We start from the raw sequence: 9,572 nt of genomic DNA, 5'->3' as shown, positions 1-9,572 counted from the left end.
CAATTTAACCGATTGTGGAGTTTGCTTTCCGCACGTCACCCCTTCCCCTTCCCGTGGGACGGCCGAGACGGGCTCCTCGCCGCAGGGAGGGACAGGCCCTACTACGGGCAGCGGGGAAAAATGCTCGGGAGCCAGCCGGGAGCGAAGGGGCCGCCTGGGGCCACGTGCCCCCACTCATCTCACCCGCACAAGCACCCGCACGAGAGCCAAAGCCCCCGCGAGGCTGCACGAGCACAGGAGCTGCTGCCCGGCGTGCGGGAAGAGGCACCGCGGCCACGAGCAATGCGCCCACCCGCGGGGCCGCCGGTGCCAGGAACCCCCGGGGAACCGGGCAGGCAGCGTGGGCGCGGGACGGGCCAGGCCCTTCCAACCCGGTTCCCGTCCTGCTTCCCCCCGGTTCCCCCCGGTTCCGCCCGGTCCCCCCCGGCTCAGCCCCGGGCCGGGGGGGCAGAGGTGGACGCGGCAACCGGGAGAGGGGCGACCCCGGGGGCGGCGGGGGGAGCGCCGGGGGGGCGCGGGGAGGCGCCCCGGTGCCCAGGGCAGCAGCAGGGGGCGGCGGGCAGGGCTCCCCGCAGCCCGGAGCCCCCGGGCACGGCCCCCGCGGGGGGTCCCCGGTGCTCTCCGGTGTCCCCGGTGCCGCCCCCCCGGCCGGGATCCCGGCGCTGCGGCGAACCGAAAGCGGCGGCCGGGAAAACGAAAGCGAAAGTCCCCGGCCCGCCTTCGCTTTCGCCTCCCCGGCGCGCTCCCGAGGGCACCGCGGGGCCGGGCCGGGCGCGGGGCGCGATGGCGGAGCCGGGGTCGCCCATGCGGCTGAAGGAGTGGCTGATCGCCCAGATCGACAGCGGCCGCTACCCGGGGCTGCGCTGGGAGGACGGCCGCAGGACGCTGTTCCGCATCCCCTGGAAGCACGCGGCCAAGCAGGACTACCGGCAGCAGCAGGACGCGGCGCTCTTCAGGGTACGACCCCCGCAGCCCCCGCGCGCCCCCCCCGGGCACCCCCTGCCCCGCGCCCCCCGGGGCTCCCCCGGCTCCCCGCCGCCCCCTGGCCCACGGCCGCGACCCCCCCACCCCGGCCGCCCAGCCCAGCCCCGTGGGCTCCCCACGCGTGGGCTCCCCCCTCCCCGGCCACCCTCCGGTCCCCGTCCCCCCCCCCGTCCCGGTGAGCGGAGGGCTGGGGTCCGGGCAGCCCCCGCAGCACCGAGCCCCCCCCCCCACCCCCCCCCGCAGGCTTGGGCCGTGTACAAGGGGAAGTACCACGAGGGCACGGACAAGGCCGACCCGTCCACCTGGAAGACGCGGCTCCGCTGCGCGCTCAACAAGAGCACCGACTTCCAGGAGGTGCCCGAGCGGAGCCAGCTCGACATCTCCGAGCCCTACAAGGTGTACCAGATCGTCTCCGACGGCGCCCGCGACGCAGGTACTGCCCTGCCACCCGCCGCCCGCTCAGGCTCGGGGCTCACGCCCGTGCCGTTCCCCTGCCAGCCCCGTATCCCTCAGGCATCGCCCCCCCGGGGCCCTTCCTCCCCGCTCCTCTTCCTCAGCGGTGCCCTGGGCTGCGCTCAGGCAAAGCCCTTCCCAAGACTGCGCCCTGGCCGCCCGCTGCGGGTCAGGGCTGGGTTTGCTTTCCCTGGGGAGCCAGCGCCTCCCCGGGGGCCGTTCCCGCTGTTTGTGGGGCTCAGTGGTTTTTTTTCCTCGCTCCTCACAGAGAACGATGGTGGCCCGCAGCCCCTAGCCGGCGAGGACCTGCAGGTGAGCCAGCCCTCACCTAAAAGTGTGCTGGGGGGGCGTCCGGAGCCGGCTCAGGTGCCCCCGCTGCCGGCCTGGCCCTCACCACCGCCGCTCTCATCCCCAGGGCCGTGCCGCAGGGAGCCCGGCCGAGGAGGGTGTGCGGGGCGCCGGGGGGTCCTGCCACGGGTCTGCGCTCCCCCTGCTCTCTGCCCACCCGGCTGAGCGAGGTGAGAAAAGAGCCCTGGGGGTGGGGGGGGTCACGCAGGATGGGGCTGGGGCAGGAGGGCATCGCTGCCCCGCTGGAGGCACCCCATTTTCCAGAGCCTTGTGCCCATGGGAATGGAGACCGGGGCTGGGGCTCCCCTCCTTTGAGTCCCAAAGCGAAGCTGCCTGGTCGTGCACTGACGGCTTTAACGAGGTGCAGCAACGAGCAGCAGCTGTGGGAAGCACCCGCCAGCCCTGGGGGCTGGGGCTGGGACAGGACCCCCGGGGACAGCTGCCCACATCCCTCTGCCATCTCCGTCCTGACCCAGGGTACCACATACGGGGAGTCTTCTACGGCTGGAACCCAACCCACGGCCACTTCCTCCCCAGGCCCCCGTCCTACCTCCCCGTCGAGGACGTCAACCACTCAGGTAGGAGCTGCTCTGGCCGGGCTGCAGCCCCTGGTGACCCCCAACCCCACGCTAACCCCCTCTTCACCGCAGACTGCTGGCTCCACGTCCGCCTCTACTACTGCGATGTGCTGGTGAAGGAGCTCACCACCCGCACGGCCGAGGGCTGCCGCATCGCCTCCCGCGCCGAGCCGGCCGACAGCGAGCGCCTCTACGGCCCCTCGTGCATGGAGCAGATCGAGTTCCCCCCGCCGCGGGCGCTCGGCGGCAGCAGCCGGGTGGCCGGCGTGACCGAGGTGCTGGAGCGGCTCCTGCCCCACCTGGAACGCGGGGTCCTGCTGTGGGTGGCCCCCGAGGGGGTCTTCATGAAGCGCCAGTGCCAGGGCAGGGTGTACTGGAACGGGCCGCTGGCCCCGCACCGTGACTGGCCCAACAAGCTGGAGCGGGAGAAGACCTACAAGCTGCTGGACACGCAGCAGTTCCTGCAGCGTAAGTGCCCGCCTGTGCCACGGGCACACAGGGTCCTCCGGCCCCTGCCCCGGAGCCCCTGCCACCCCTCGGGGTCCCCAGGGTGCTGGGGACAGGTCCCATCCCCGGCACGGTGTCTTGCAGAGCTGCGGAGGTACCTGAGCCAGGGGCAGCCAGCGCCGCAGTACCAGATCCACCTGTGCTTCGGCGAGGAGTACCCCACCAGCGCCAGCCACCACTTCCAGAAGCTCATCATGGCCCACGTGAGTACGCGCGGGGCTGGCGCTCACCACGGCTGCGAGCGGGGGGCCGGGGCGCCCCGGTCCCGGGCGCAGACCCCGTCCTCCCGGCGGCTCTGTGCCTCCGCAGGTGGAGCCGGTGTTCGCGCGGGAGCTCTTCCATCACGCCCAGCGCATCGGCCCCACGCTGCTGCACGACTGCCCCCAGCCCTGTGCCCCCGGCGCTCCCGGCCACATCGTCCACGTCCTCCAGCAGCTCTGCCAGCCCTGAGCGGGGCAGCCGAGGCGCGACGAAGCCTCGACCGTGCTCACCGCTGCGGAGCAAGGTGCTCAGCCTCCCCGCGGCTGCGCTCCGGCCCTGGGGACAAGCGGCCTCCCAGCAGCGATGCCGCAAGCTGCCGTGCGCGGGGCACTTGGCGCAGCGGGGACGGAGGTGGGTGGATGCTGGCCGGAGCAGGAGCTGTGTTTCTTCCCGAGAACCGCTGGGAACCATCCGGGGGGTGGCTGGGTGCTTGTTTGGTGCGCAGGGCAGCGGTCCAGGCTGGCGGGGGACAGCCAGCTCCGTCCTTGTGCTTTGCACCGCGGGGACTCGCTGGTTGTGGTATGTAGGAATAAAGGTTGTGTTTCATACTGCAGGCTGCAGCGTGGGGCTGGGGCCGTGCCAGCAGCACCGCGGGGTGCCAGGACGAGGCGGGTGCAGGCGGCCGGGGGAGCTGAGCCAGTCAGAGCCTCGTGCCGCAGGGCAGCGGGAGCTGAGCACCCTGCTGGGAGCCACGCTAGCTCAACACCCGTCCTGCCCTCTGGTTCTGGCCTCTTGGTGGGGCTGCAAGCAGAGGCAAGGTGCCTGTGAGCTGCCCTTGCAATGTGGCACCGTGCCCCAAAAGCACTCACTGCCCGTCCCTCAGTTTCCTCTGGTGACGGGTGAGGAGGGGGGGGGTCGTGGCGCACCCTGGAGGCGATGTCCCCAACCAGCTGGGCACGGTGCAGGGACACGGCGCGGCACGGGGATCTGGTGCACAGCGGGGATCCAGCACACTGCAGGGATCCAGCACCACCCCAGGGGCAGGGGGCAGCCGGGGAACCGAGGTGCAGGACAGCCCCATCCTGCACGCTGCAGCCCCCGCACCCTGCCAGCATCACCCGGGGCTCCCGGGGGATCATTGACCGGGCAGGATGAGACCCAGGCCCTGGGAACCTCCCGTGGGAAGAAGGGCTGGGGCAGCGGGGCCGTGCCCTGGGGAGGCCGTGGCGGTGCCAACCCATGGCCGCTGGCTCCCGGCCGCAGGGCTGGCCCTGGCGGCGCGTCCGGCTGCAGGGACCGGCGCTGGACGATGGGGCCCCCGCTCCGCCCTGGGCGGCCCCGCGGTCCCGGAGAGGAGGGGCCCGCCGCCCCCTCGCCGGCGGGGCGCGGGAGGCTGGGCCGCCGCGGGGTTTTAATGGGCTTGGCCGGAGCCGGACGGCAGAGCAGGAGCAGCAGCAGCGGAGCAGGACGGCTGCGGCCGGGCAGGAGGATGCAGCCGGACATCCCCGTCGGCAGCGCGGCTCTGCGCGGCCGGCCGGCCCCCGACAGCCCCTTCCCCGGCCCCTCTCCGCCAGCCGTCCCCGAGGCCACCAAGCCGCCCTACAGCTACATCGCCCTCATCACCATGGCCATCCAGAGCACGCCGGAGAAGCGCATCACGCTCAGCGGCATCTACCGCTACATCATGGGCCGCTTCACCTTCTACCGCGAGAACAAGCAGGGCTGGCAGAACAGCATCCGCCACAACCTCTCGCTCAACGAGTGCTTCGTCAAGGTGCCCCGCGACGACAAGAAGCCGGGCAAGGGCAACTACTGGACGCTGGACCCCGACTGCTACAACATGTTCGAGAACGGCAGCTTCTTGCGCCGCCGCCGGCGCTTCACCAGGAAGAGGGGCCTCCGGGACGCGCCGGGCGCCGAGGGGGACGAGGGGCGCAGAAAGCCCCCCAAGCCCCGCTCACGGGGGCCGCCCGCTGCCCTGCCAGCTGAGGAGGGGAAGGCGGAGGGCGGCTTCGCCCCGCCGGTGGCCGCCAGACGCATGCTGGGCCCCCCCGAGCTGGCCGACGATGCCGGCGGAGGGGTGTCGGGGTGCCCCGAGCCCTGCGCCCGGCGGCCCCCCCCTGGGGCCAGGCAGCCCTGCCTGTACCTGCCGGACGCGCCGCAGCCCAAGGGGCCGTTCTTCGCCAAGGAGCCGTGCTGCCCGCCGCATGGGGCCCCCCCGGAGAGCCGGCCACCGGCCCCCCCCCAGCCCAAGGAGACTGCCTTTGGGGGGCTCCCGGCGGCTCTGCAGCTGCCCCGGCCAGGTCAGTACCCGGTGCCCGGCGAGCGCCCGGCGCAGCACCGTGCCCTGCTGCCCGCCGAGCCCAGGGACCCCGCGCAGGACTCCCCGGCCCCCACCGCGTCCCCACGGGGCGAGCTGGAGTGCAAGGAGTCGGCGGCCCCCACCTTGGGGCTGGGCCAGCCCTTCGGGCAGGTGCCCCCCATGTTCCCCAGCGCCCTCCTGGGTGCGGGCAAGCCCCCCCGCGCCCTGCTTCCTTGACGGCGATGGCTACAAGCAGCCGCCCGTGCCCGTTTTCGGCTCCTTCGGCCGCTCGGGGCCCGAGGCGCTGGGCGGCAGCTACCAGTGCCGGGTGCAGGCGCTGAGCTTCTGCGTGAACGAGCGGCCCTGCGGCGCGGCGCTGGAGCATCTCCTGGCTGCGGCCCCCGCTGCGGCCCCCCCTGCCCCCCGCCAGACACCGTTCGGGGCCGCGGGGCCACGGGCAGGCGAGCAGAAGGAGTCGTGGGGCGCGGGGGGAGCGATCCCGCTGCAGGGGGGCAGCGGCTACCCCTTGGGGCTGCCCCACTGCCTCTACCGGACACCCGGCATGTTCTTCTTCGAGTGACGGACTGGTTCCCCCCCCCCCCCCCCAGCCCCCGGCACCGTGCGGGGCCCCAGCGGCGGAATAAAGCACGTTCGCCCACGCTGCCTCTGTCATCTCTGCGCCCTGCTCGGGATGGGGAGCGGGCAGGGGCGCAGCGGGGGCTGCTCTGTTCCCACCCGGGCGCTGGCTGTGGGACACGTGTCCTCGAGGCCACCCACCACGGCTCCCACCACGATGGTGCTGCCGTTGGATGGTGAGGCCACGGGGGCCAGGGTACGGGGAGGGGGTGCCCCCGTCACCCGCCTCCAGGTCCTGCATCCCTGGGAGATGCTGGGGATGAGGCCCCTCTGCGATAAAGCTCCAGGAGCCCCCAAAGCCCCATCCTGGGGGGGGGACCTCAGCCATGAGGGGCAGGGGGATGTGCTGCGCCCCAAGAGTGATCCCCGTGGCCCCTCATACCCCGCACTGCTCACTTGTGCCCGGCTTCACCCCGTGCTGGTGCCGGATATGGTGGGGGCTCCACCTGGAGAGCTGCTGGGGGGGGGGTGTAGGGGCTCTGTGGGATGGGGCGCAGGTGCTTGGCATGGTGCTGGGGGGGGGGGGGACGGGGGTCCCTGCTTGGGGCCATCCCACTGCCAGGTCCCGCAGCTCCCCGAGCAGGGGGCCCTGCAGCGCCAGGCTGTGCCAGGGCTGCCCGTGGGCACGTCTGCGGCTGCAGTGGGAACCACCGAGGAAAGCGGCTGCGTCTCGGCAGGATTCCTCCGACCTGAATCATCCCGGGCGGCTGCCGGTGAGGAGGCACCGGCTGAGTCACTGCTCCCACCAACAGGCTGGGCACGGGCTGGGCTCTGCTGGGGTGGGGTGGGGTGGGGTGGGATGGGGTCCCCACGCAGCCCTGGGCCAGGATGTGGCCACCAGCCCCTTCCCGTGGGCTGGGGCTGGCATCTCCACCACGCCGGAATGGAGCCGTCCCACTGCCTTCGCAGCCCTGAGCTGGTCCAGAGCGATGCTGGCAAAGTGGGGACCTGTGCCTGTGCCCCCACCCCCCTGCCCCTGGGAAAGGACCCCCGGGGGGGGGGGGGGCAGTGCCCCCGGGCTGGGGGATGCAGGTGCACAGGGCTGCCCCGGCTGATCCCGCTCCACCTTGGTGGGGCTGTGGGGCACAGCCAGTGCCCGTGGTGGGCACGGGAGGAGGATGCTGAGTCGCTGGGGGGGGGGGCTCTGTGATGTGTGGGGGCTGGCTGTGTGGCCAAGCCCCCGGCTCCCCAAGGCCAGCGGGACGCAGCTTGGCCAGGCCCCGGGGTCTCTGTGAGGGCTGGTGCTGGCGTCACTCGGGGACCGGGAGCACCGCCACCGCGTCAGCCCCGTTATCGGCCCAGACGGCCGCTGCCGGGCCATGGCCGCGTCCCAGCCGCGGGCAGGGCAGGAGGGGCTGCTGTTCGTCATCGCTGCAGCAGCGACGGTCACTCGTCCCTGGGCTTTGCTTTTTCTCCCTTTTTTTTTTTTTTTTTTCTCCCTCCCCTGTGGAAAACAATATTTGAGCGCCTAGATCATGCTGGCGTCTCCGGAGCCGTCTGCAGAGAGCGCGGCTGACCTCAGCCCCCTCCTTCACGCGGTCCCCGGGGGCGCGGGAGGAAGCGAGCGCCGCGGAGCCGTGCCCAGGGGCCGTCTGGTTCCCACACAGCGCGGCCGGGCCGCTCGCCCGCCCGGGCTCCCAGCCTCCGCCTGGGAACGCGCGGCCACGGCCCTGGGCAGAGCCGGGCGCGGGGCCCAGCGCCGGGAGCATGGTGGGACCCAGCCCATCGCTGCCCCCCAGGGCACAGCCCCCGGGATGGGGACCCCTCCCCGACGGACATGGGGTGCGGAGGTGCCCGGTTCAGGGCAGGGAGCTGGGGCTGCAGCAGGACGGGTGCCCCCGTGCAGGACGCACCGGGGCTGGAGCTGGGGCTGTGCGGGGGCCTGGGAGCGTGGCCCCAAGGGGAGCGGAGCCCCAGCTCTGCTGGCTGCAGCCCTCGGCATCGCCGGTCCCTGAGCTCACCAGGGTGGGACTGGGCAGAGCCCAGCCGCCTCCTCTGCCATGCGGGCCACCCGCCTCCAGGGCTCCCTTTGCCCATACCGGCCCCGCTCCCCACCACCAGCCCTGGCTCTGGCCGTGGGCCCGCTCCTCTCCCTGCCCTTCCTCCTCCCCGGCTCGCTGCCGGCTCACGGTGGGTGGCCTGGCCCCCCAGCCCGCTCACCCGCTCCCAGCGTGGGCCATGCCGTGGCTGGGGACCGCGCCGCAACGGGTGCTGGTGCAGGAGCCCGAGCCCCCAGCTCTGGGAGAGGTCCCAGTGCCGGCGGTGGTGGGCGCTGGTGTGCGGCATCGCCCGCTCGCCGTCTCTCCCCTGGGGCTCAGCCCTGCGCTGCTGGTGGGGCCACGGGGACGAGGAACCCCACGTGAGGAATGGCACCGGCTGCCGTGGGCGCGTGCTGGACTGGGACCAGCCCCATCACCATGCCCACTGCAACGATGGAGGCATGAAGGGGACCCACATGGGGTCCTTGGTTGGAGATGGGGCCGGGGAAGCCAAAGCAGGCTGCAGGGCGGGGTCCCCATCACTTCGGCCTAGGGGTGCCAGTGCCTGCATGCCCCCGTACAGCACCGTGCCCCCAGAGCGGCCACCCCGCACGGTCCCACCCCGGGGCAGCCGTGGCTCAGCCGTGCTCCCAGCCAGGCGCTGCCGCGGTGGGCTCGCTGCCCGGCTCCTGCGGGGCTGCGGCTGGGAACCGGCACCGGCACCGGGGCCGCCCTGCACTGGGCTCTGCAGCCCCCGCGGCCCAGGGCAACGCTCGGCTCCTGGGGCCCAGACAGGAAGGAGACGTCACCGCCGCGGAGCGTAACTCAAACCAGATGGGGCCGCGCTGTTTTCCAGGACCGCAGGGTGGTCACCGGCAGGAACTGGTCAAAGGCTGCCGGCAGGAAGCGGGCTGGGAGGGACGCCCTGGGCCGAGCGGTGACCCTGCCTGCGCAGCCTTAACCGCTTCGGGGCCAGCCGCGGCCGGAGGGGCACGGGACCCCGGCGGTGGACCCCACGTGCGTGGGGCTGGGGGCTCCGTGTGCAGGCTCAGCCGCTGCGGGGGCAGCGGGACCCCCCAAGCCTTTGCCTGGGCACAGAGCCTTGGGCAGTGCTGAAGCCGTGAGGACACCTCTGTCCTTCTGTCCGTCCACCCATCCGCTCCTCCATCCACCCGCCCGCCCGATCCCCCTTTCCTCCAGCTTCCCATCCCCATGTTTAGCTGCAGACCTCAGCTCCTGGCTGCCGGCCGTGCACCCCCAGGGGTTTAATGCCCCCCCCCAGCTGGTGCCCAGGACGCGGGGCTGCTCTCAGACCTGTACATTTATTTACAAGAAGCCGAGCGCGCAGGCGGCTCTCCCGCATCGGGCAGGGCCCTGCAAGCCATGCTGCTAGCCCGGGCAGGGGCCGGGGTGCCGAGCCCAAAGCCACATCCACCTGCTGCCGCCAGCGGGGCTGGGGGGCCGCTGCCTGCCCCTGTCTCTGCCCCGGGCCAAGCAGCAAGGGCTCTGCAGCAGCCACAGAGGGCACAGGCAGCCCCGGAGCGTGCACAGCCCTCACTCCATGGCAAAAAACAAAGCTGGGGG

General features: G+C 73.0%; 2 protein-coding genes across 4 annotated transcripts; both read left to right on the top strand.

Moving 5' to 3' along the window:
• Positions 1 to 578: 578 nt before the first annotated feature.
• Positions 579 to 3,677, top strand: LOC121079282 (interferon regulatory factor 4-like). Of its 3 annotated transcripts, XM_040576323.1 has the most exons (8): positions 590 to 957; positions 1,228 to 1,417; positions 1,706 to 1,749; positions 1,853 to 1,955; positions 2,262 to 2,363; positions 2,436 to 2,831; positions 2,955 to 3,073; positions 3,180 to 3,677. In XM_040576323.1, exons 1-8 carry the CDS (start codon positions 784 to 786, stop codon positions 3,318 to 3,320), a joined length of 1,269 nt encoding a protein of 422 aa, XP_040432257.1. In that variant the 5' UTR covers positions 590 to 783; the 3' UTR covers positions 3,321 to 3,677. The 3 variants fall into 3 exon arrangements, with proteins under 3 accessions (XP_040432255.1, XP_040432256.1, XP_040432257.1); XM_040576321.1 differs by having other exon boundaries at positions 579 to 957; positions 1,853 to 2,363; XM_040576322.1 differs by having other exon boundaries at positions 584 to 957; positions 2,262 to 2,831.
• Positions 3,678 to 4,380: 703 nt separating this feature from the next.
• Positions 4,381 to 6,031, top strand: FOXS1 (forkhead box S1). The gene is given in 2 exon segments (XM_040576320.1): positions 4,381 to 5,598; positions 5,600 to 6,031. Coding segments are annotated over 2 exon segments (1,572 nt in total). The 3' UTR covers positions 5,954 to 6,031.
• The last annotated feature ends 3,541 nt before the right edge of the window (positions 6,032 to 9,572 follow it).

The sequence above is a fragment of the Cygnus olor genome, chromosome 16, assembly GCF_009769625.2.
Source record: "Cygnus olor isolate bCygOlo1 chromosome 16, bCygOlo1.pri.v2, whole genome shotgun sequence".
Taxonomy (NCBI): Eukaryota; Metazoa; Chordata; class Aves; order Anseriformes; family Anatidae; genus Cygnus; species Cygnus olor.
Note: the sequence above shows the minus strand (reverse complement) of the source record. Positions and strands in the feature narration are given on the sequence as shown.

Coding starts and splice junctions, on each gene's coding strand:
- LOC121079282 (XM_040576321.1), top strand. CDS start 784: ATGGCGGAGCCGGGGTCGCCCATGCGGCTGAAGGAGTGGCTGATCGCC. Junction 958..1,227: donor AGGACGCGGCGCTCTTCAGG/GTACGACCCCCG, acceptor CCCCCCCCGCAG/GCTTGGGCCGTGTACAAGGG. Junction 3,074..3,179: donor AGAAGCTCATCATGGCCCAC/GTGAGTACGCGC, acceptor GTGCCTCCGCAG/GTGGAGCCGGTGTTCGCGCG.